Source organism: Beta vulgaris, chromosome 9 (genome assembly GCF_026745355.1).
Source record: "Beta vulgaris subsp. vulgaris cultivar EL10 chromosome 9, EL10.2, whole genome shotgun sequence".
In the NCBI taxonomy this organism is placed as follows: Eukaryota; Viridiplantae; Streptophyta; class Magnoliopsida; order Caryophyllales; family Amaranthaceae; genus Beta; species Beta vulgaris.
Window position 1 is genome coordinate 31,196,922 of NC_079210.1, and position 26,683 is coordinate 31,223,604.

At 36.7% G+C, this 26,683-nt stretch overlaps 2 protein-coding genes across 9 annotated transcripts; one reads left to right on the plus strand and one right to left on the minus strand.

Annotated features, from left to right (window-relative positions):
• Positions 1 to 4,209: 4,209 nt before the first annotated feature.
• Positions 4,210 to 6,703, plus strand: LOC104903498 (F-box/LRR-repeat MAX2 homolog A). Its single transcript, XM_010691537.4, has one exon. The coding sequence runs from the start codon at positions 4,337 to 4,339 to the stop codon at positions 6,446 to 6,448; it is 2,112 nt and encodes a 703-aa protein (XP_010689839.2). The 5' UTR covers positions 4,210 to 4,336; the 3' UTR covers positions 6,449 to 6,703.
• Positions 6,670 to 25,712, minus strand: LOC104903497 (serine/threonine-protein kinase EDR1). 8 transcript variants are annotated; one of them, XM_010691533.4, is made up of 17 exons: positions 25,303 to 25,711; positions 22,625 to 22,874; positions 22,148 to 22,351; positions 19,438 to 19,629; positions 19,083 to 19,342; positions 18,062 to 18,175; positions 17,777 to 17,866; positions 14,621 to 14,716; positions 13,740 to 13,826; positions 12,097 to 12,217; positions 11,251 to 11,548; positions 9,776 to 9,899; positions 9,670 to 9,689; positions 9,203 to 9,359; positions 8,490 to 8,778; positions 8,325 to 8,397; positions 6,670 to 6,932 (listed from the first exon to the last, which is right to left on the minus strand). In XM_010691533.4, exons 2-17 carry the CDS (start codon positions 22,871 to 22,873, stop codon positions 6,850 to 6,852), a joined length of 2,457 nt encoding a protein of 818 aa, XP_010689835.1. In that variant the 5' UTR covers position 22,874; positions 25,303 to 25,711; the 3' UTR covers positions 6,670 to 6,849. The 8 variants fall into 8 exon arrangements, with proteins under 8 accessions (XP_010689835.1, XP_010689836.1, XP_010689834.1 ...); XM_010691534.4 differs by having other exon boundaries at positions 17,777 to 17,854; positions 22,625 to 23,018; XM_010691532.4 differs by having other exon boundaries at positions 22,625 to 23,018.
• Between the last annotated feature and the right edge of the window lie 971 nt (positions 25,713 to 26,683).

Below are 26,683 nucleotides of genomic sequence, written 5' to 3' on the forward strand. Positions count from 1 at the left end.
TTAGACGTTGATCGGACTAATTAAGTTATCCTTTAGTTAAGGTTTGTAGTCACACTGATCGTGCAATTTAACTATGTTTGAGGAGAATGCGATATTAGTTTTCAATAATAGATAATCAAGGAAATAAATAGAGTTGAGGATCGATAATTAAATTGAAGTGGATGACTCAAAAGCTTTCCATTATTGATTTTTCATTTTATTTATCTGCTAATTAAATTTTGTTTATTTATAACTCGTTTGAAAACCCCCCTTTTAGCAGGTTACTTATTACCTAGATTAATATGAATTGATCCATGCTAAATATAAAACTTGTCCTTGCTTCCCTGTGGATATGAACCTTACTTCCATTCTGCATTCTCATTGTGAAGGAGAGTAAGAGAAATTTAGTTTTTGGATAGTATACGACTAAACCACCTGCCAAAATTTTGGTGTCGTTGCTGAGGAAACGATGTTAGTTGTTTATATTTTGCGTATTTTTTTGGATAGTAATTCTTGTGCTCTTTGTTTATGGTTAACACTCGTGCTACCAACAAAGAATCTTGCAGTACGATCTCGAATTATAAGAATTAGGAAAGAGGTCAAAGTTGTAGGTTTTCTAGGCCAAGAAGTATTACGGAGACATGATCCCTACACCTATGCTTCCTAGCAAGGGTGGAGAGATCACTCTAACTTCAGATTTGGCAATCAACTACATTAATAGTACTACCATAGGCTACCATCACATCCTTATCATAGGCCCCAAAGTCAAGGATCGAGCTCTAGCATGTCCATTGAAGAAATGTTAATTGTTTTAACTAAAAATGTGACTAAAATGTAGGGTAACATGGTGCAGTTCCAAGAAGAAACTCGATCGAGTGTCAAGAACTTGGAGAGCCAAGTAAGCCAAATTACAGGAGCCGTAACCAAGTTAGAGGCTAGGAATTCAGGGAAGCCCAAGACTAAAATGAATGTCAGTGTTATCACATTGCGGAGCGGAAATGAGATGATGGGCAACGAGAATATGGTTGTTCAAGAAAAGGAGCCTACTCGTGAGCCAGTGTCCGAGGTTGAGCCATCACCACCTTCACCGAGCGAGAAGGTAAAGAAACCATCCTTCCACCCTTATGATCTACTCCCACCATTCCCTGAGGCATTAAGAGACACTCAAAGGTAGAGCACAACAAAGACATTTATGTAACCTTTTATAAATGTGAGGTAAACATTCCCCCGTTTGATGCTTTAAAAATCATGTACCTAGGTATGCTACGTTCCTTAAAGAACTGTGTACTTTGAAAAGAAAGCAAAAACAAAAGACATTGCAAAAAGTGGAGGCTAGCGAGCATGTCTCTGCTATCTTTCAAAAGTATTACCTCAAAAGTGCAATGACCCAGGCATGTTCACAATCCTATGTACTATATGTGACACCATTTTTGCTAAAGCCGTGTTAGACTTAGGTGCGTCAATTAAGGTGATTCCGTTTTCATTGTATAAGTCTATGAAACTTTGCAATATGCATGAAACTGCTATGGTGATTCAATTAGCTGATAGATCTAATGTTTATCCTAGGGGTAAATTAGAGGATGTGTTAGTTTAAATTGGTTAATTACAATTCACCGCTGGTTTTCGATGTGTAGGACATGAAATCTGATAAGCATGCCACCCCCATCCTTTTGGGGCGACCTTTCTTGAAAACATCTTGCACTAAAATTGATGCTTGTAGTGATTCATTGACCAGGGAGTTTTAGGTAGAGGTCAAAGCATTTAATATCAATGATTTTAAGCCTTTGACTAAGGATGATAGTTACTGGGGGTGTTCATGGGTGGTAAACCGTCCCGAAATAATATTTCAGTTCGGTAACCGGAAGTTTTGGTACGCTCTTTTTGCGAACCGTAACCGTTTAGACCGGTTACCGTCTAAGCGGTTAACCGTTTTTTCGGTACGGTTTTTCGGTTAACCATTAACCTTTGTTTAAGTTATACTATTATGTTTTACTTAATGTACATATATATTTTCAATTTTTGTGTGCATACATTTTAATATTAGATATACTCTAATATAAAATGTATTATAAAGTGGATAATAATCAATTGGAAAACATAATTAACACTAAAAATTCACTTTATTTCCTAATTATAGTGTTTATATTAGTACTAGAGTTTCCAAATAATTACATACTTCCTCTAGTTGTTGTAACTTAGCAACAAATATTAGAATTAATGTAATTGTTTGAAAATGTTTCTCAACAATTAAATAGAGAAAAAAAATATTTTGGTATTTCGGTTAACCGTTTACACAAAAATCATAACCGTAATTGTACCGTTTAACCGCTAATTTTATCGGTTCGATAACCGTACTGTTCAAACTTTTTTTGTCGGTACGGTAACTACCCATTTAGACCGGTTTTTCGGTATTTCGATTTCGGTTTTTTATGAACACCCCTAATAATTACCCTCTTTGTTCTATTGACATCGTTAACTCTGTTTTGCATGATGTTTTTTATATTGAGCAAGTTGATGAGTCGATAAATGTTGATGATGTCTTGATTGAGTATATTGTGCCTCCTACTAATGTGCATGTTACGGCGTTGGATTTGAAAGAGCGGAATGAACCTCCTGATTTACCGCCTTATTTTAAAGCTGTACCACTAACCTTGTTTGCAAGATTTCTTCTCCATCTGCTTTGCAGGTGCTTTAAGGTACTAAGTCTAGCTAACGACTTGGAAGTTGGAACAACAACGCTTCTCAGGAGGCAACCCAAGACCCCTTTTATTTTCGTTCTTTTCCTTGATTTCTCATCAACTCCTCCACCACCACAACAAATTTCCTTTCACCCACCACCCACACACTTAAAAGAACCATAACAAATCCAAAAAAAAAAAACCCTTAGGGAGGAGTTCAATTGCTAGGAATGGGTAAAACTAGAGGGCTGAGATTGTAACTGAATCTTTTCGATCTCTCAAGCTACAAAAATCTCTTGAAATTTTGAATTTATTTGTTTGAGTGATTCGAGGGAGAGGGTTGTGAGTTGATTTATGAGATTTGAGTTCTTGTTGTTGAGAAATTCGAGTTTGAAGGACTGTTTGTTATGAGTCTTGGGCATTCAATCTTCAATTTACTCGATTTTCAATATTTTTTTCCCCATTTTCCTTTTACTTTTTTCTTCTAATTGTCTTCAAATTGAGGACAATGTGTAGTTTAAGTAGGGGGTATTCTCATTCTCATGTGTCTATGTTATAGTTATTACTTTCAATTTAGAAAAAATTATGAAATGAAAAAAAAATGATTAAAAATGAAAAAAATGAAAGGAAAAAAGTGATGAAATAAAACCCGCTTAGTTAAACACCCGCAAGGGCGAGAGGCTCAAGCTAATATGGGGGCCCAGATAGCTTGAAAACTCGAAAGGGTAACCTATGCAAAAAAGCTTATTTGAGCGGGTAAGATGGTGAGACGAAAAATAAAAAAAAATTGTGAGAAGGCAAGATGAAAACCCGAAAGTACTCCTAGGAAAAATGAGAGATTACAGAGAAATATGTATTTCGGTCGGAGTTGGTGTCATAAGGTGGAAGACATTTTCAGGTAGGGTTGGTGATTTTATCCTTGGTGAGCTTGAAGCTTAGTATGGGGGAATCATTGTCCCTTACGTTATAACTTCAAACGATTCTTGGTAAGATTGTGATAATGGTGATGTTAGGCATAGGTTGGTGTCGATGACTTGGGTGAAGATTTATTTGATGATTCTCATTTTGAGTTTAAAGTTCAAGTGTGGGGGGTATTTGATGCACTCAAGTTATAGTTATTTTTATGATATTTTGGATGCATTTTGCTAAGGGATTTGTTTATAATTGCTGACGTTGGCATATATTTCAACCTTAGCAGAAGTTCGGAGTTGTGTGAGTTAATTAGTATTAATGTTATATGTTATGAGCGTTTAGGATAGAATTGGTTTAAGTTATATACTTGGGAGCATTCGAAAAGTTGTAAAGCCGTAGCAAGAGGGTATGAGTAGTGGAAGATGAATTTGCTAAAAAAAACACTAAATATGAATTTAGCCGATTCTAAATCCATAACTCATAATCATACCTATATTTTGTAAATCAAACACCCTCTAAAAGAGATTATCCAAATAAGGAAACTTATCCCCCATCTCTTTTCTTTCCTTCCTTTTCTCTCTATTTTCTCCTATCCAAACAAAGTATAACAGTGAATAGAATCTAGACCGTCTTTACTCTTTAGCAGTATTGGATAATCTCCAATCCCCATTCTCCATCTACTACAAAACCGCACACCTCACCTCCTCTTACCTTCTCTCTGTCTCTCTCTCTCTCTCCTCATTTCTCCCCAATCTCCACATCCTCCCATGTCCACTACTACAATCCACGATCTCCCCGACGCCATCCTAACCAACATCCTCTCTCTGATCACCGATGTCCGCGCCCGCAACTGCGCCTCCCTCGTAACGACGAAATGGCGCGCCTTAGAGCGCCTGACACGCACCCACCTAACTTTACGCGGCAACATCCGCGACCTTCTGTTCCACCTCCCAAACTCCTTCACCTCTATCACACATCTAGACCTCTCTCTCCTCTCTCCTTGGGGGTTGGGACTCTCTCTTCACATTCAAGACCCTTCTTTCCTTCTCTCTCACCGCCTACGCTTGGCTTTTCCATCTGTCTCTTCTCTTACCCTTTACTCTCGTTCTCCCTCTACTCTCTCTCTTCTTTCTCCCTTTTTCCCTTCTCTTTCTCACGTCAAGCTTATTCGCTGGCATCAACGCCCTAATCATACCCCACTTGGCTCTGATTTCTTCTCTCTCTTTCAGAATTCTTCCCTTCTTTCTTCTCTTGATTTGTCTTGCTTTTATTACTGGACTGAGGATCTTCCTCCTGCTCTTCAGGCTCATCCTTTCATTGCCTCCAATTTGATTCACTTGAATTTGTTGAACTTTTCTTTGTCTGAAGGTTTTAAGTCTGATGAGCTTCTTGATATTACTAGGGCTTGCCCTAATTTGAGGGATTTTAGGGTTGGCTGTGTTTTTGATCCTAGATATGTTGGCTTTGTTGGGGAAGACGCGCTTTTGGCCATTCCGTCCAATTGTATTCACTTGAGGGTTCTTCATCTTGCGGATATTTCGCAGGGAGATCGAGATTTTGATGAGGATGGCTTTTCTAGTGAGGATGCTGGCTTTAGTCTTGACTGTCTTGTTCGCTTTTTTTCTGGGTTGAGTTTCATTGAGGAATTGCTCTTGGATGTTTGCAGGAATGTTAGAGGGAGTTGGGTGTGTTTGGAAGCTTTGGCTTCCAGATGTCCCAATTTGAGGGTGCTTGAGGTGGGTTGTTTTCATGGGATTTGTAGGGCAATTGAGTCTCATTTGGATGGGATTGCTCTGTGTCAGGGACTTGAGTCGTTAACTATTAACAACTCGGCTGATTTGACGGACTTTGGTTTGATCGCCATTGGGAGGGGATGCTCCAAGCTTGCTAAGTTTGAGGTCCAAGGATGTAGGAAGATCACGATGAGGGGACTAAGGACGATGGTGTGCTTGCTCACGAAGACGCTAGTTGAAGTCAAGATCTCGGGTTGCAAATACCTTGATGCTCCTACATCGTTGAAGACAGTGGAGCCAATTAGGGACCGAATTAGGAGCCTTCACATTGATTGTGTTTGGGATGGTGAGAAGCCCGAGTACGAGGAAGAGGCAATTGTACTAGGTGATGATGATATTAATGAGATGGAGAGCAAAGATGATGATGATGGAATTGAGGTAGAAAGTAGGGTGAAAAAGAGATGTAAGCTTTCTCTGGGTACTGGGAGCTGGTTCATGAATGGCAACATCAAACGAGGAGGCACTAGCAATGGGAATTTGATTAAGACATGGAAACGCCTGGAATTTCTATCTCTTTCTATTGGTGTTGGAGAGCTCTTGACACCATTAGCTGCTGCAGGACTCGAGGATTGCCCAAGTTTGAGAGAGATACATATAAAGGTGGACGGAGACTGTCGAGAGAGACCGAAACCCTCACAGGGTTTTGGGATTAGCTCACTTGGGCAATATCCTATGTTGTCTAAGATGAAACTCGATTGTGGTGATACAATAGGCTATGCATTGACAGCCCCATCTGGGCACATGGACCTTAGCTTGTGGGAGAGGTGGTTCTTGGATGGTTTTAGGAATTTGAGGCTGAATGAGCTTGATTATTGGCCTCCACAAGATAGGGAGGTCAATCAAAGGAGCCTCTCACTTCCAGCAGCAGCACTTCTAACAGAATGTGATACGTTGAGGAAACTCTTCATACATGGAACTGCTCATGAGCATTTCATGATGTTTTTCATTAGGATTCCAAATCTGAGAGATGTGCAACTGAGAGGGGATTACTACCCTGCTCCCGAGAACGATATGAGCACCGAGATGAGAGTGGATTCGTGTTGTCGATTCGAGAACAGGTTGAATGCACGCCAAATTCCAGACTGAGTTTGCTCGTGAAGTTTTGGTTCAATGTAATTGAAGGATAACATAAAGGGAAAATTGGACGTCAAGCTTGGTCATTTCTTGTTGATAACACCAACTTATAGCATCTTAGGATTAGGCGAGTCAAATTTTGGAGAGTTTTCTTCCTTGTTTTTTGTATTATAGATTACAATTGTATCTGTATCTGTAACTCTTCACATTCAACAATTACTGAACGGCTGATATGATGAAATCCTACAAAATGTAGTTCTCTTTGCATTTCAAACTGTGATAACTCTTCTTTTTCCATTTCAAAATTTGAAATATCATCTACTGAGTTTACAACAAAGGTGGCCGGAAACATGACAATGATAGTAACAACTCTAGGCCTCTACAAACATTCTCTCGCTATACAATAACATGAATTAGCAAAGAGCATATTCGCAATCAAGCAAGCGGGAAAGTATGTCCTCGCAGTTTGGCCGTTCATGTGGTTCTGTCCAGCAATCTACAATTGAAATTACACAATTAGATCTCAAGTTCCCAACATAACAATCTTAAGAAGCTAGACACAAAAATGGAAATCCGAATCATATACCAACTTACCAACTAGACACGCCAGTTAGTATCAAGCAAGGAATGGAATTTGGGACTTGCTAATTTTTTTAAAAAAAAACAGAGCATGGAATTCAATCCAGAATTAATCAAGCAGACACTTTTGAAGAAAACCAGCAATGGTGGGAGTTCCTAATCAGTACTACAGAAGCCTAAATTCAGCAAAGCTATGACTTTGGGTTAGAGTCAAATATCGTCGTCAGTTTATCAGCTTGTAGCATTCTAGAAACCCAGCACCAGTTCTATAAATTAATGAATCCTGCGCCAAAATCTGACTCGTTTGCCACGAGTAAGGATCATCTCCATCATTTAGTCAATTTCTTAGATTCACAGTTGAGGGTATTGGAATTTAATTTTCAGCTAGCTTAGGTGTTGAAGATACGAATTACGAAATGGGTGATAACTGATATTTAATGAAAATCATCCTAATATTGTTTGTTGTATACTTCCTGTGTCTCATTTTAAGTGCAACATAGAGAGAAAGTTTTGGACCACCTCTTAGCAAACAAATTAAACCTGAACCCCAAAAAAGTAGTGGTAATAAAAGCAACAAAAAAATACGCTAACAAAAATGTCCAACTTTTTCTCCCTCTCAATATAATTGCAACAGTTCCCATAGCTCATCCCAACTCAATTACAACCTTTTCATATTTAGGCATCCCAATTTAATTGAAAAACTTCCATTTAAGGATGGAGCCACTACTATTTTTTATTATTCCCCACTCTTACCACTACACCCCACATCTTATGGACTAGCGAATGCATATCTTTTGGTTTGACACTTTGACTTGGACCGGACATTCGGACAAGCTACGTATACAAATAGCATGAGTAGATATTCCCTCCGTCCCAATATAATTGCAACACTATCCATATTTCGTCCAAATTTAATTGCAGCATTTCCATTTAAGAATGAACCCGCTATTTTTAAAAATTATTCCTCATTACCACTATTTTTGAAAATGACGAAAAACAACAAAGTCCCCACCCGAACCGACTAACCCCTAATCAAAGGACCCACATAACTTACCTACAATATAAAAATACCCCACCATCTTCTATCAAAATAGCTTTACAACAACAAAATTCATGACCCCACTTCATCCATCTCGAAAACTGTGTGCCTAAGAGTATGCGATCAAATTGGACATGTGGTAAAATATTGGTGGCCGATGAAGAAATATTTTCTATAGCTCACTATATGTCACGTGACTCCATGTAACTACGAGGCCAATAAATGAAATCTCAATAATAGAAAGGAGAGGTAACTGTAGTTTTAGAGTACCTGCAATGAGCCGGCCAAGAGGTCCTTCGGGAAGTTCCAAACGTGAACCCTCATTTGCGACGGCATAAACCACCTGCAAAACCGAGTTCCATTGAGGTTCCAACCAAAAAGAGTGGGCAAAAATCAAAAATTCAGCTACAAGAAGCAGATTTAGCAAGCAAATACCCTTTCTGGTGGTACACCTTCCCATGGCCTACTCAGAGTGCAGAGCTCCCACATGATGACCCCAAGGCTAAATATGTCACACTTTTCTGTAAAGGGTTCATTGCGAATCAGTTCAGGAGCCATCCATTCAGGAGTTCCTGCAGAAGAAGAATCTCCCATAGACGTATCTGCCATTATCCTTGACAGCCCAAAATCACATATCTTCACTGTCCAATGCTTGTTCACGAGACAGTTAGCGCTCTTCAGATCACGGTGAACAATCTTCATTCGGTGTATGCACATCAACCCTCTTTAAATGGCACACGAAAACTACAGTTAGTGTACATTCAAAAAAAGAATTCAACAAACTTAAACGGACGCCCCAAGCCAAAAGGTGAAGATAGCTTGTCAATCATGCATTAATTCCTAGGTTTCAGGTACAATTTTTATCAACACGTAAGTGTTTATGTCAGAGAAGCAGGACTTTTTATTTAACTGTCAGAATCATCCTGTAGAGCACTAGATGGGCCTGAACCGTAATGTATTCATAAGCTACTAATTATTTCTTGAATATCCCATATGACTACCATAATTCTTCACATGCATCACTCAGTTTAACATACTTGATCTAAATGTTGATAACACCTTCAACAAAAAGTTTAATGCACACTTGCCAAAAATTTGGTTTCAGTCGCATGGTACAAGTAACAATATCATAGCATGATCAGACAAACCTGCATATATCACGTAGCATTTTCAATCTCCTCCTCCAGCTAAGCTTCTTCTTCTGACCACTCAAGTGGATCAAATAATACAAAGAACCCATTTCCATATATTCTGTGACCATTGATAAGCGTGGTGGTTTTGTGCAAGCACCAAGGAACAAAATAACTGCAAAATATGCCCACAATTGGTAAATGAGCTTATCATAGTATAAACAGCAATGAAGTTCACAGTTAATGTATTCGTAACAAGAATATTCACTGTGAGAGGATTAACATAGCATCTTATGCTTTCCAAGCAGATCAATGACATCAATTCTTTTTTCCCTCAGATGGTGTGCTTGATTTAAAAATTTATTCTGAATCTTTCTCTTCTCATATTCGGGAAAATGGCGGATAGGTTCACATTTAGCAAATAATAAAGCAAAAGCAGAGATGAATTTCCAAAAATTGAAGAAGTAGCAGGACAAGTGGGTTACCATTAGGGTGTCGGAGGCGGCTGGAAGCAACACAAAAGAAACATTTGTGTTAGTATTTGTGTAGAAAGGCTCACCGCGACGATAATATTTGGAAAACAAGCATTACCTAAGAATGGCTATTTCATTGCAGAAGTCCTCCATGTTTTCAGAAGTCAAATCCTGCTCCAGAAACACTTTGATGGCAACATCAGTTCCATTCCAAATTCCTCGGAAAACCTCCCCAAAGAAACCTACATATAGAGAAGGAAGATAACACAATTAACAGAAACAACAGAAATAATTTTAACAAAATTATGTAGCAACAAGATCCATTGAAAGTACTCCCTTAGTCTAGAATCAATGTTCACATATACTATATTAGGATCTCTGATTGTTCCCTATAATATAGTAATGGTTTATACTTGGATTTCCAGATATGCCATAACTCTGATCGACAGATGCAAAAAGGATAGAAATGGCAAAACTATTGTAATGGGATTTTTGGTCAAATCATGTCGTATTTGCAATTATGAGGCTGGGAAAAATGTAACAACTACTTCCGGATGGAGGGACTACAATTTTTAAATGCATGAACTGTTTTCAGGAATCAAAGCATCAACTCACACAATTCAAACGATATATCTATTTTCACAAAACTCAAAAAGGAATCATGTGAAAACTATCTAAATCTTTCTGGGGATCTCATCTAATAACATTATGGAAGGATATTTAAATGGCTATCAAGTATCAACCATGCCATCCTTGGTTCTGATGACTTCAGATCAACAGCCATCTGAGGAGGCAAATTAACATATAGAATATTTCTTCATCGTTAGATTTTGCCCCAGAAAGAAGCGTCAGATAAGCTTTCATTATTTAAATATAAAAACAGTTTCTACACATAAAAAGATCTGCTTTCAGGAGTACATATGAATAGGCCATTGTTTACATCTTCTATTTTAGTCAAAAGGAAACATTTTACACAGTGAAATAGCTTGGACATATAGTATATATAAATGATAATTAAAAAGGCTAAAGAAATAGCTTGCATCAGAAAACAAAAGTCAATAACATGCCAAATTCCTAGTTTGACATTAATTCGTACCAAATCCATTTCAAAAGCACCAACAACCAGATCCAGTTTGTCACTCGATCCAAAGAAAAGAACACAGATGGAAGATAATTCACACACCAGGAATATGTGTGATGCATGTGATCAACCTTTAGAATGTGAGACTGAACTTTTCTGATCAAATCCAATTACCACTTATGCAATGGCTACTTCATGAAGTATATATATCCACATTCCACATCCATTCATTAGCAAATCATTTATGTATTTCTAACCCTATGTTCCTTCTTTCTTATGTTACCTAGTTAGAAATCATATTCCACTTCCCGAATTATGTGGCTTGCACGTTTTACCAAAATCTAATGGAAGCAGTCTTCCAGTTATGCAGCTAAGTACCATATACAGACAACTAAGACATGCAATGTATACATGAACTCCAGACACTTAGCAAATTTATAGTCACATCAGCGATTCCTACTAGATCCATTTAAATAGCTCCAGTAGCAAGAGGTGCAAGAGAAGAGGTTTACCAATTCCAACACGAGTTCCAACGGTCAACTCAGAGAAATCAATATTCCATTCTTCATAAGGAAGTAAGGATTTGTCACGATACATGCGTGCTTCCAAAATTTTCTCCCATGTTGATACCATTTCGTCACTTGGAGCCTGTTCTGATGCCCTATTCCTCTCTGGAGTTAGACTCCTGTATTGATGAGGAGATGAAGGCAATGATATAGCCTTATGAGAATTTTGTTCACCATGCAGAGCATATAATGCAGATCTGGCCCCAGAAATTTCATCTCGACTCCCAAGATGGAAATCAGAAGCCTGAATGTCAAAAGAGTAATTATTGCTTAGTAACATTAACAAAATTATCCTGCAGTCTATTGCACTCTATCTAGTTAGCCATGGTTTATCAAACATACAAAAAATACATCTTACTAGATCTTTCATAATTTTTTGTTAGTAATTCACCTAGGCTGACATGATCTCCATTAACATAACCACACTTCATTTCAGTGTCCAAAAGGGGGGAGGGGGGGGGGGGGGGAGAAGCCTAAGCGGAGATTTACATCAGATATGGTAATACAAATCAGATCAACATACAAGTAGCTAGAAGTCAACTCAGGAAAACTAAAAACTTGACAGGATAAGGAAGAGAGAAGTTACTTATAAAGAAATTTCAAAAGCTGGAGAACTGCATGTTAAGTTTAAACCAGCAAACCAAGCATATACTAGAAAGGAAACTTCTTATCAGTGACATTTTTTCTCTGACAATTATAATAGCTGAATTCATTACCAGAAAGAGTATATATCAGTGACTTATTTCCATCAATCAACATAAATATAGCCTATCAGAGGGTAAAACTACATACATTTGTATCAGCATTGGCACCAGTGTTTCTACTGCTGGGCGAAGTGGGAAGAGACCTATCCTCACCCCGCTCTCTCAAAAGACGATTCTGCTTCAATGTCTCATTCATTGCTCGTACAGCCCTAAAAAATAAGGGAAACTGTACATAAGTACATGAACCATGCCAGCAACAGTGGTAAAGCAAGTAATTTTGGATCTTCTACAGTCAAAGATTCATCTAATCTTAGCCCAGCTCAAGCAAGCAACCCGCAATATGAATCAATCAAGTAACTTTAACAGATAGCATGATATGTTAGGTTTAGGGCTCTGCCTCTAATAATTTGAATCCTGAATAGCATGGAATTTTGAAATTTGGCGTCTGCCTCATACAAGTAAAGCATGATAAAGCATACACATGCTAAACCAAACTGCTCAACTTGCATACAACTGTCAAGACTATAAACAGAAAATACCAGTTGGCCACACGGAATAATAACACATAGATAGTGTAAATCTAGATAACTACAGTAGTTACAGTCATGAAATTAAAACGCTCCTGTTCCATCACAGAACGGCCGTTCTGTTACAAGATTTTGGATTTGCCGTTCCACGTAATCCCATCACGGAACGCCATAATAAAGATCACATACATCTCGCCGCATCACCCGTTCCGCAACGCGAACTCGCCGTGTCAGAACGCTTGTACCCAGATACATCCGTTCTTTTTAAACATTGGCCAAAAATGTTTTATGATTAATTATATAGTTGAGTGAAACATGATATTCTAATAGATTTGATTATATTATGCTCTAATAATGCTTCATAAACTAAAACAATGCAAATAAGGTTAGAACATATTAATGTGAATTTTTTAATAAAATTCACGCCGCTTTGGACGCGATCTGTTCCATTCATTCGTTACAAGTCGCTTCCGCGACAACGCAAACGTTACCGCAATCGCGACCGCATCCGCGATTTTTTTCTTTGGTTAAGCTAATTGAGGACCAAAGACATAAAAAATTGAATTAGGCAAATTTCAATTCATCTGAAATATGTTTAGTCTAAACCTACGTTAACTGATTAAAAACTTTCAACTTATGAAAACTTATTCTAGTTGCAATTTGAACTAAGGCAACAAAGCTAAATTTAAGTATAATTCACTCCATAAGACTAACAAACTTTTTCCTATACTTATATAGATATGACCGGCATATTTTTACAAATACCAACTGTAAAACAATTTTTTTTTACTAATATAGATATGACCAGCATATTTCTACAAATAAATACTACTCCCTCCGTCCCATTTTATAGTTCCCATATTCCATTTTGGGTGCCCCAAAATGTTGTTTCCATTTCCCTTATTTCCATTTCTGAACATCACTTTTTACTCTCTCCACCTCTTCACATGAGTTTTGACACTTTATTTAATGTTCCTTCAATCTCATTGATTGGGTATAAGAAAAAACATTTTTTACTTTCTCTTTCCTCTTTTCACATGCCCACCCATTTAATTTTCTAATTCTTTTTCATTTTTTTATGACAACAATTCCAAAAAACACAACTCCCAATGCAAGTACGTAATTATCATTGTTTCCTTCCCATGCCCAAAGTGAAACGGGAACTATAAAATGGGAGGGAGTAGTAACAACAGAAAATACGAACCTCACAATATCGTCACCAATCTCTGGGGTGATGCTGATACTTCTTCGCCGTAATCTACGAGCTTCTGATGTTGGTACACCAACTGATCTGCACACCACCGAAAAGCTGGATAAAATAGCTTGTTCGCACAAGACTAGAAGAAAATGGGCAATAATAAACCATCATGGCACAAAATTGAGGGAAAGACAAGCATATCTGCCAGCTACAAGAAAAAAACATAGGGAAATGCTTGTAATCACTTCGCGGCCCTCCATTCAAATGATTAATTACCTCCTAAAAGCTACCATAAAATCATTATAAATTCGCAAAAAAAAACCCAATGTAAATCAAGATTTCATGTGAAATTAATTGCTACATACTAGACCATCTATGACATACTAGATTCAATGACTAAGGATCCAAGGATACATTTTACGTTTCGTGAATGGCCCTTGACCAGAAAGAAAGTGCAGAGACTTGGAAAATAGTAAACAGGACTGCAAACTTTGACAAAATCCAAACTAACAAACCCTCCTAGCTAGACTCCCTCGGAAAGAATAGAGAACTGATAGAAAAGGGATAGGCAACCCAAGGTACAGACCATGAAAATCTCTCCAGAACATTCCGAGATGCATCCTAAACAATACATTTTAACTGAAGCAAATATAGACAAGTTGGCCAGAACCAGATTTTTCAGACCATTTCAGGACCATCTTACTTTAATTCTTAAAAGTCATTGAATGATTCACAAAGGCTTCAAATTTTTTAAAGGTGGTTTAAGAAGAACAAAATCTTAACAAAATCAGATCCTATTAGGGAATCAACCCACAGAAAGTGAGCCAGCATGATTTTTCTGCATGTTATATAGACCGCCAGCAAAGTGGAATTTAGAAGTCATAGACCTTGATGAACCAGCATCATCAGCATAATCTCTCAAGGATTTTCTTTCACCACCAAGCATGGACCGACCACGTCCACGGAGTGAAGGATGTTCAGGACTGCAACCACCAAAACTACAGATAAGCCAAGACTAGAACTTGCATATTGAGAGATCAAAGACACTAAAAGTACAAGCAAAGGTCAACGTATTTTTGGTGCAAAAGTATCATATAAAAAAGATTAGCAAGAGCAACTTCAGGTGAGTGAGTTTGAAGCATAAGAAAAAATGAAAAATAACATTGACCACACAAGATTAAATTTTTAGTAAAGAAGAGATGCTGATCAAATACAAGAAGAGGCAGACCCTTTTTTCCTTCATATTTTTCTCTTTTTCAAGGGAGAAGGGTATGAAGAAAGGAGGAAGACAGTTCCCAGAGGCAAAGATAACTAAGATCTACCATATAAGGAACGCACATTAATCGGTTTCTAAAGAAACGGTGGAATCAGGACAGCGTGGAGGACACGTGGCAATAAGTAATGACACCGTTCAGCTGATCAAAAGAAAAATATTTACGTGAATGGCTGTTAGACAATCAGCAGAAATGGACATTTTGTATTTACATATATGACATTTGTGAGCAGAAACTGCTGCATGGCTGTACCAAATGATAATTAAACTTGAGGCAGCATGACCTTTCCAAGGACCCTATATCTAGAGAACTTCCTATGGTTAGAAAACTAGCTTACTGATAAGATTATAACATTTACTCCCTTCCATTTCCTTTGTTCTACTCAGTTGCTTTCCTGTAGAAACAAACACCAACACAGAGAAAAACCAACAATGGTGGAGCACTCTTGGTAAAGGAGGAAGAATTGAAGAAAGATAGAATAGATTTGGAGGAGGGGTTAGTGGTTTATGTGGACACCCTTCGTGGGGTATTGGAGGGTAAAAGAAGAAATAAAGTTACATAATAATAATAAAGTGGGGACTCAGAAAAGGGAAGTAAAAGGAAAGTGAGTAGAAAATTTCTCCCTCCATCTCCAGATATTCTTTACACTTCCCTTTTTCATATGTCCTAATACTCTTCACATTTCTATTTGTGGAAATTCCCACTCATGTTATAATACATCTCTTCCCCCATTAAAGATTTAAAGTCCGGCTGTCCCGAAACTCTCCGATACACATTCTATGAAAACAACTTTGTCATCAGAAATAACACAAGTACCCATACTAACTCCTATCACACGTACCTTTTTCAATAAAATAACAATTGATAATCAAACAATATTATGGGACAGAGGGAGTGGGAAAAAAAAGGATGGTAGAACTTTGTTACAAACTAATCCACAACTTATCTACTACTCCCTCCATCCTTAAACATTGCCCTATATTTCAATTTAGTTTGTCCGTAAAAGGATTGCTCCAGTTCCTTTTGAGGTAAGCATGATCCCCACCCTCTCCACTTTATTCCCTACCACACATGTTTTTTGAAGCTCTTCCTTATCCCACATGTACAAAGACATAATTACTTGACCACTCAATGCACCTCTTATAGAAGTAAAAGAAGGAAAATAGGCAAACAAAAAGTGATAGAGGGAGTACGTCATACACACAGCTCACTGGTGATTGCATAATTATATTAAAATCAATCACTTCCAGGTAAAATCATATATCTGAGAATCTTACAGAAACTAGATAAAATAATATCCATGGTTCTTCTAAGTCACTTAAGAAGAGGGAATAATTTTAAGTAATATATGATTGTATATCTAACCACGAAAACGAAAGGAAAAGCCACTAAGTGGAGTGCCACGATTAGATAACATATGTAATTGGCAGATTGTTATCAGACTATCACAATCTCTATTATATAAGGCAACACATGGGGGACACCAAAAAAAAAAAAAAAAAAAAAAAAAAAAAAAAAAAAAGGAGATAACTAACTGTTTCACTTGAATAAAAAAAGGGGGAAAAGTAGGATATTTAAACTAAACATCAGTTTTTCAAAGAAAATAAATATAAAGACAATTTTCTACCCAATTAATTTCATTTTCTATTTAATAAGCTATCACACGCTATCGCACGCATTGCGTGCATGTAAGGCTAGTACCATATGAGGGAAGAAATATGCTCAAGCTGAGGTAATAAATGATCACATCAAGACCAGCTGAAGATCCAACAAAACATTTTCCCAAATACTAGATCAAATATACAATAGGCCTATATCAATTGGTCACGCTATGGCGCTATCTATAGTAATGGGAATATAAACCCTGGGTATAAACCCAAGGTCTGTCCATGGTTTGCAGTCTTGAATCTTGATGCCAGTATAGAAAATCTGCAAATGTTCCATGATTACTTAAATAACATTATAAATTCTTATAAACAAGATCAGCATCTCCTTCAAATACTCAATGGACTAAAGAAAGTAGCTTCACTATGTACTCATTTGCAAAGCAAGAAATGAGAAGATAAACATGCTAACTTTTTTCAATCATAACATTATGTGAACAGATAGGGTGAGCTCATTAGCTATTAAGCCACATTGACACAACACCATTCACATCACTACTTTCACATAAACCAAAAGTAAGCACTCCTTGCAACTAATCAAGTAAACATAGTACTAGTTCACCATATCAGATCCGTAAATGGCAACAAGTAGTGGGGTCATCATTTAGTTTCATTGGTATGATTGAGTTTCTTAATCAATAGAATGAACATCCCTCATATCACATATGATGACATAATCTCACTTCTCATTGTGATTCGACTTCTTGAGGATGCAGAACTACTTAATTTTGAATATCGGGAAATTGAGATGTATAATCTTATGATGCTATTAGCACTGAAAATATCTCCGTTTGACTCTATAATCAGCCACATTGCATTGCTAAAATATCATTTACGTTTGTCATTAGCCATCTAAAGCCAAGTGTCAGCAGAGTCCAATTTCACCACATTGTAGAATCTCAGGTTCTCACACACAGCAATTATAATCTTGCTCAATATATGTCAACTAGGACCCCAAGCAGCCTAAATTTTCGAAATTCTAAAACTATTAGCTGTTTTCGAACCTAATAAATAAGAACTGCAAATTACGGTGCACTTTCAACAAAAATATCAGTAGAACAAACAATCCTCATCACTTGAAGGTGGAAGTGGAATCAAGGAACACCTTGAACTAGCAGTCCGCTGTTCAGCAATAACCTTCCTCCGACTCCGTCTCCAAAATGTTGTTGCAATGTTCGGTTCACTATGGGATAAACTGAGGAATGTTAAAAATCAGCTCAAAATGAGCAGTGAAAAGGCAGAAACTGAACATGGAAGACACAAGTCACCAAATGATACAAATTATCCATTCGGATGCCACCCGTGCCCCACCCCCCACCCTCAAGGAAAAGGAAAAAAAGAATAGAAGTACATAGCAAAAATGTATAAGCAAGTGGGAAGGATCAAATACCTCAATCTTCTTTCAATACCAGAATTGGATCTAAGCACTCTGTTCTGCAACGAAGGACCAGAGACATTCATATCAAACCTCCTCGCAAATTGACCAGTATCATCTTTCTCTGCACTGAAGCAAATAAAAAAATATTAGCACTAGCTACTCAATATTTTTAGGTCTTGATGCAATGAAGCAATATCCCTATTCCATATGATACATACAGTGAGAAGAGCTAAGAGAAACAAAATACAGAGCAATGAACTATCTTACTTGAAGCTTTTGTCAATTAAAAATTCTCAATTTCTCATATAAAAAAAAATTTGTAGCATACTTTAGAACCTACCATTTAGATCACATATCAGATCACTTTGATGAACTAACTGAGTTAATTGCTTAAGTTTGATCAATTTTTTGGTAGCACACAAGAGAGTTTGTTGAAAGTTTGAAACATGGTACCATGCAATGCAAATCATCAGATTTTCCAAATACTTGGCCTCTCCCTCTCAATCACACAGTAAATTCTTCAAAGCAAAACTATCGCAGCCCAGTGTATCAATTACAGCTTATTTCTTCCTCAATGACTAATCTTTTGAATAAAAACAAAAGGGAAAATTATCTACAAAACTAGAAGATGATATTACTTAATGTAGGTCTCATCTGATCAAAATTCTCACATAGCAAACCCTAACGCTGAATATTTCACTTAATTAAATTTAAGTACTCTCTTTCAAAAAAGGTATACCCTCAGAACTCAGCAGTGATGTCTATATTTCTTCTTCTGAATCACAGAAAATGCATATGCTCAAAGCTCCAATCGCTTAAAAAGGAGATTCAAGGAGACAGAAAGAACCACATCAACATAAAATACTTGGCTTATATTAATGTAATACTGAACCACATAGCAAAGTGCAATAAAAGCTATAATAACACAGAACTTATATAGATAACATCTCGATGCCTATATTACCGATAAGAGAAGCACTGAAGATTATTATATATGACATTATTATGGCATAACAATATAGGTCCAACAAACCTGTCTGGATCAACTCTTTCAGAAAATCCATACAGAGGACTGTTGGGCTCCATTGGCGAGTCACAAGAATCGTTTTCTGCAGAGTCACTCTCCCCTGCTGGTGAAATATGGGTTAAGAAAATAGCCCTGGTGGATCGAGGTATCAGTTGACCAGGAAACCTCGTGAGATCAACCAGAAGTTCTACAGAATTCAATACTACTACCACAGACATATGCTTATATGAATCTGCACACTCAATTCTTTCATCATTTGGCAACCCCTGGAAGGGAAAAAAGGAAACAGAGAAAATCCATTAAATTGAAATTGAAAAAAACGAGAAAGATTTAACAGCCAATCAAGATTAAAGCTACATACCACCATAAGCTTACTCTCTAGACCTACAGTATCTGCCAAAACTTTAAATAAGATTGCACGAGGACGACATGAACCATTTTTTATTTGTCCTAGCAACTGAACTCCACGAGCCATGGAACCTTGATAAACTTCCTCTATTGGAGATTTCACAGGACTGGATTCCAAATTAGGACGTTTATAAAGATCAGAAACCTGTCAGAGTAACAGCAGGAAGAAAATGACATCTCAATTCTACAGAAGGTGGGGAATATATAAATGTAAAAAATTAATATATATATATATATATATATATATATATATATATATATATATATATATATATATATAACGAAAAAGGCAATGATCTTCCATAGCTCCCACACAAAGACACAGTATCAGAATACCACAAAAAGTAAGAAATCACAAGAACATATAAAATCAGCACTATCAACATAAATATGTAGATCAAAAGAAGAGACTAATTGAAAACCCAACAAGTAATATATATCACGTTACCAGGCCCTAATTGCTACACTGCAATGCCAGCTAACTGAGGAGCAAACATTTAAAACCAGTAGTAGTGAAGCACAAACCACTGAACCAGAGAAGTATTTAGTAACAAAGCTAACGAGAAAAAAGATTCTCCATAGTGGTGCTTTGGAAAGAAAACCAATATGTTAACAGATCAATGTATCTCCTATATGCTGCTCTCTGTCACTTAGATGATACATAATCAAATAACTCTTGCATGCACCATTTCGTGCCTATGTAATTACCAATTGATATTCCCATCTCAAATCACAGACTGCATCAAGTATGCAGTCATGTAAAAGCTAGAAGTTGTGCCAAGATCAAAATCTCAACCAAACAAAGCCCCCTGTCACCGGATTACATTCTTGCCTTCTACCAAATCTCATATATTAAAGATGTCCTTCGCAACATAAGGAAGGTCGATGTTTTAGAAGACTCAAATCAGCCGGACGCCTTGCTTGACCACCTAAAAAATCCTAAGATTGGGTTAGCCCCTAAATCTTCTGGAAAAAAAAGTTGGATTGCTTGAAATCATAAAACATAAAGATGTTAAATTCTTGCCTCAACTGCATTGACAGCACAACATATCCATCACTAAAAGAGACTGTGTATTGTTCCAGGCTTCCAGCGACCTCTATATAACAGCATGATCCAGCTCGTATAATTAAAAAAAAAAATATTGTAGAACAAATTCTCAGTAGAGGCTCTATTTCTTCAGCTTCCCAGATTCTGAGACATACGTGCAAACTCAAAAGTGCAGGTGCAAAGCAGAAGAGACAGAGGAACATGGAAGTAAAACTAAGAAGGTTTATCAAAGGAACCATGTTGATAAACTAGTTGGACACAATTCAACCTACTTAGATGATCATATAACTACAAGTTGATGCACATAGTTGCACCACCTCCTCTATCATTGCCACGTCCGAACAACCAGCAGTTCGATCAGTGTTCTCCAAAGCTCCAACACCGTCCCCAAACTCTATTTCAACCTCACACCACCTCAACACACACCATCTCAACCACATAGAGTCCTCCAACTCCATCACTACCTCTTAGAGTATCTTCTCATCAACTTATTTTTCCTGGCCTTCAATTGGTTTTTCAGAACTTTTCATAACTTCTTTTATATTTTCTTAATTATTCTGAAATTTTTCAAACTTCTATGAACTTTTCTTAATTTTTCTAAGCTTTTCTGAACTTCTCTCTAGATTTTTTTTAACTTTCACTTTTCCTAAATTCGTCTGACTTTTTCTGGACTTCCTAAACTTTTCTTACTTTTTCTGAAAATAAGTAAATATAAGTTGAAGGAACAACCCCTTAATGACACACACACAAAAAAAAAAAAAAAAATTACTCTACCAATATTCCTGCTGCCAAACTAGATCCAGCTTTACAAGAGCAGGAATCAAATAACAAGAAAAGCACATTTTCTAATGAACCTATAGCCATACCTGTCAAATCTATTTCCCAAGCAAACCCAAAATCATGAATGTACATGCTATTGACACCCATGATAATGAAAGATTTTTTTTTGTTTCTTTCTCTTGTTTGTGACAAGTTGTGAATTAAATTAGACTAGTTACATCCAGCCATCTGACGTATTCACAAAATTCAAGGGGTGAGAAATAACGAAAGGTGAAATAAGTTAACAATCTGACAAAAAAAAGTGATATGTGGAAAATAAACAAATGTGGTGTGGTCAGATGTACAGCAAAGAGCAGTCTTAAAAATAATGATCTCAGCTGGGCTGAAATAGGTGATCATAATGTTGGGGTTGTCTCTTTTTTATTTCGTTGTCTCATTTTATTTCTTCAGAGAAATTTCTATTTATTATTGTGGCATTTTAGTTTACCCCATATAAGCATAATGGTATTAATTAGGAGGATTATGCCGACCTTCAAAACTGTAACTTTGTCGAGAAACAATAATCAAACTCTTGCCAAAGGGAGCAATGTTTTTCTTTATCTAGTATACTTTCAACTCTAATATTCATTTGAGCCATGAAGACAACGGCAGCAGACAGAGATAAATTATAAGGACCAAAAAATAAAAAAATAAGGATCAAAGTTACCCACTAAGGATAAGAGGTAAGAAGAGTAAATCAAACACAATCCAGGATAAAGAAAATCACAAAAACATTAAATACAAGGGCAAAAAGAGGCTTTGGATGTGACAAGACAATATTGCTAAGGGTTCTCACCAATCCAGCAATCTTTTTTATTATAGCAGCCGGATTTGAGTTCAATCCTTTCACTAAAGCTGTGATAAGTTGCTTTAACATATGAAGTTTCTTATCCCTCTGCGCATCAACAAGAATGATATCAGCCCTCAGGCCATCAGCTTCCAAAGCAGAAAGCTCGTCAAGCGAAGGAAGACGATCAAACGTCTCCTTAATCTTTTTATCCTGCAATTTATTAAACATCATCAGCTTTCAGTTTCATCACCATTCTCATAAGTCACAATCATTTTTAAATATCTAACTTCCTTTTCTCCCTAATCATCATATTAGCAGAAACAAAAAGAGAAAGAAAATCTACAGGGAGGATCATAACTACACTGAGAACCAGCAATAGTAAAACTTATGACCTTATTTCCATATTTATAGATTCAGAAATTTTTAAACCACAACAAAAAAAAATGGAAGCAGTAACTCCAAGAGGTTAGCAAAGCTACTCACCGGAACAATAGAATAAAATCCATTTGGAATAGGTTCAGAGAGCACTCCAGTGCTCCAGAGAATCTGAGATGCTGTCTCAGAGAATAGTGAATCCTGCTCACCGTGTCTAATGGATTCCTTGCGACTCAATATGTCTTCTTGAGAAGTCAAAGAAACTGATCCAAAACTTTCCGCAAAATCTGAAGCCCACCAGGTAGAACTAGAAGACCCCGGTTCTGCTTGCCCAGTATCATCATGTGTCTCCTCCATTCTGTCAAATAGTTGGAATGTAAAACCATTTCGCCCCCACTTATTACCCCATAAAAACCCTTTCCCATCCAGATGTGGAATCAAAACAACAAATCATTGGCCTAAATTCTTGTATTTTGCTTCCCATGATCTTGAGGCACTTAGCCTGCATATTGCAGATCATAGAGTCAATCATTTTTATTTAATTTTCTAGATCTTGCGATTGCCTTTAGTGGTAAAAGGGCATAAAAAAAAGCTTGCTTCTATTGTAAACAGATGTATCATTAGAATTAAGGGATGCAATAATTACCCTTAACATGTCCAAGCAGAATTTTAGTGAGCTCAGCTTATACAAATTTACCGACTGTCCTATTCAGACAATCTAATGCAATTTAAAACCTACTACCCAAGTTTCAGTTTCCACAATTTAATACTATGCTAAACCACCATAGACCTGACATTCATCCCTAAGCCACATCAATAACACCACTAGAAAGGAAATCTACAAAAAAAAAAAAAAAAAAAAAAAAAAAAAAAAACCTGACTGCTACAAAAAAGAAAAAGCAGCTCAGAAACACACACGTCACAGATTAGCAGATAAAAAGATGGCTTACATAAGAGTAAAAGAAAATATGCGCAGACTGCTGATTACAGAAAGTAAGACACGGTAGTTTCTTGTAATGTCACATAAAATATCACAACAATTTTATATAAGTATTGCTTTCTACATTACATGTGCTCTTGAGGGCAAAAAAATGAGTATGTTTCAAGACCATTCATGGAGGATACCATATATGCGTTAACATAAAACCTTGTTTGCATCTTCTCCTGGAAAATACTAAATTGTTCATGGAAAAACTTGACTTACAAGTTTCAGATTTGTAAAATCAATATATATGGAACAAAATACTCATAGAAATATTCAAGACCTAGACATAGTCAACTGTTAGCAAATGCCATACATTTTATCACACAAAATGAACTTGCAAATTCCAAAAGGATGGCAACGTGTCTAATTGACTCAAAATTTAAGGAGGCATACTACTTGAAACTGGAATCATGTAGGCCTGAGATTCCTGGACGTAGCAAATTATTAGACTATCTAACTAATCTTCAAACCAATGCAAGATAAGACTAAGCTCTGCAAGTAGCAAGCCAAAACTAGCATTAGAATTAATAATAAAGAAGTATCAGAAACCCAATTCCACACTAATTCCATACTTCGCTGTTTAAAACAAGCACTTCCAGCAATAACGACCTACTTCTGAAGGAGATATAAACTTTACCGTAAAATTCCCCTCATCACCAACCAAATAGTCAAGAATCAGCCATCAGCTGAAAAATGCATGCTCATACAACTAAATGGAGCGTACGTCTCATCACTGACTACAACCTAATGTAAGATCTGAGCAGGAGTCACATAAGACCCTCATGGAGCTTCACCTTCGCAATGAATGCATATGTATGTATCTACAACTACAATTCTCAGTGCAACTAGTCACTAGGGTATTAGAAAGATGACAATAGAATAACAGAAGTGGGAATCAACCTGGTCACCTTCGTAAACATCTTTAAGTTGCATACAATATACAAATTCACAACCTCGTTCCATTAGTGTTGTTCATCCTGTCATTCTAGGTCACCAACCCATGTTTCCTAATGCCAAAGCCAAAATGTAATCAACTTCATTTCTCTTTTTCTTTTTTTGATTTGTTGAATGCAAATTTACTATCATTGACTAGGTTGTAATGATAGATCTTCAACTCATGCTCATGTTGCAGTACCAATTAAACACCCTTGTAAGTCGTAATGAAAACTCACTAATTTGACAACGTTTGGTTAGCAAATTCAATAAGATCACATAGTTCCCAAAATTACAGCACTACAGCAGAATGCCGGAATCATTAAAATTTAAAACCCTAATACGAGCAATAAACGCTAGCGTACGTCATCACAACCTACTTGAATCAGTATATCTAGAAAAAAAGAAAGGAATAACTCTCATTAAAGATTCCAGCAGAAACGCGGGTCTCCGCCGCAACAAGTATCTAATCCACTACTATCTAAATTGGAAGAAGATCCATCAATGCTATCAGAAGCAGCAACATGATCACAAAAGCACACCTAAATTTAGGTAAGATTGCAATTAAACTAGAAGCAATTTCACTACTGAAGCAACAATTGATCAACCCCAAAAAAAAAAAATCAAATAAACCAAATGCAAGATTATGAATCTAGTACCTCCAAATGAACCCTAAACACTACCTACATTCTAAAATCAAGCATTGAAAACTCATCCAACATCTAATCTAACATAAATCCACTTCATAAATCACAGCAAAAAACACAAAAACGATCAAAAAAACACGTTTCTTAAATAACAATAAAAACGACAAAAAGTTGATCAATCAAAAACCCAGATGAAACAAGAAAAGATGAAAGAAACCCACCAGCAGATCCGAGAAATTGAATCCGATGAACAACTGGGTAAAACCAATACCATTAGAATCTCAACTATACCACATGTTTATACGTCCAAGTATACACTTTAAGAGAGAAAATAATAAGCGCCGCAAAAAGAGAAGAGAGAAAGAGAAAGATGGGGGAAGAACAAAAGAAAAACAGAGGGTTTTTTTTTTTTTTTGAAGATTTTCTTTGATTTGATTTTGAAGGAGGCAAAAGAATTGAAATTGAGAAACTGATAAACTATGATTTTTATTTAATTTTGGTTGATAGAAGAAGAAAATGAAATGATCGATTATGGAAAGTGATGTTGGGGTAAAAAGAAAAAAATTGAAATGTTGAAAGAGGGATTTGGTGAGGAGAGAGAAAAGAGGGGGGTGGTGTGAGTCACGTGCTGTATGAGGTTTAGGAGGAGAGAGAAAGAGTGTGTGAGATCTTTAGGCAGTGTCCGACAGCCAGCTGGCTACGTGGTGGCTCACCAACATCCACACACCTTCGTCCGCGTGAATCTTTGATGCTCTTTTTCTTCTTGTTTAACTATCTACACCAAATTTTATGTGCATGTTATTATGACTAGTGTGATTTGGCATTTAAGAAGATGAAGACCATCAATTAAATTATTTTTTGTCACTTGGATGCATAATTTTAATTATTTATATAATGAAAATATATATGATAACCAATTTTAAATTTTATTTACAAACAAAGGTAATCCATTTTAAAAGTATTTTATGTGGGGATTTTCTAAATCTTCATTTGTACTCTCAAGAGAAATCTATGAGAGATCAATTATTTTTAGAATTTTTGTCATATACAAGCTTTTATAGTCATTTTTTTTTTTTTTGGCTAGAAACAAGCTTTTAATTTTTTTTATTGCAGCTTACAACCTAAAAGTACAAAAAAAATTGTGAGGTGAAACCTCATTCATCTTTCCGGTGTTGAATTTTTCTGGCATTGACTAGTATATTTTTTAAATTATATTAACATTCTTGTCAGCGTCTCCACATAGCCACACAGCACCGGCACCCTCAACACACCATCTCCATCTCATTATAGAACACTACCACTCCCTCCTCACACCCTGGGAACCACCACTATCCAGATATCCTCTTGCCATAGCAAAAACCCCTTCACATCCTCCCTCTTCCTTTTCACCTTAGATTCCTTCTCAAATATTCACCAACTCACAACTTTCCAAATACTAACGCACTACCTTCCTTTGTTCTACTCTTGCTCTCCTCACACCATCACACAACCACCACCACATCGCCGACCTCCCTGATCAACACCCACCAACGCACCACCACCAACCTTACACCACGCTTTATTAAACTCTCTCTTCTCTTCTCCTTTTTTCTTCTTTTTTTC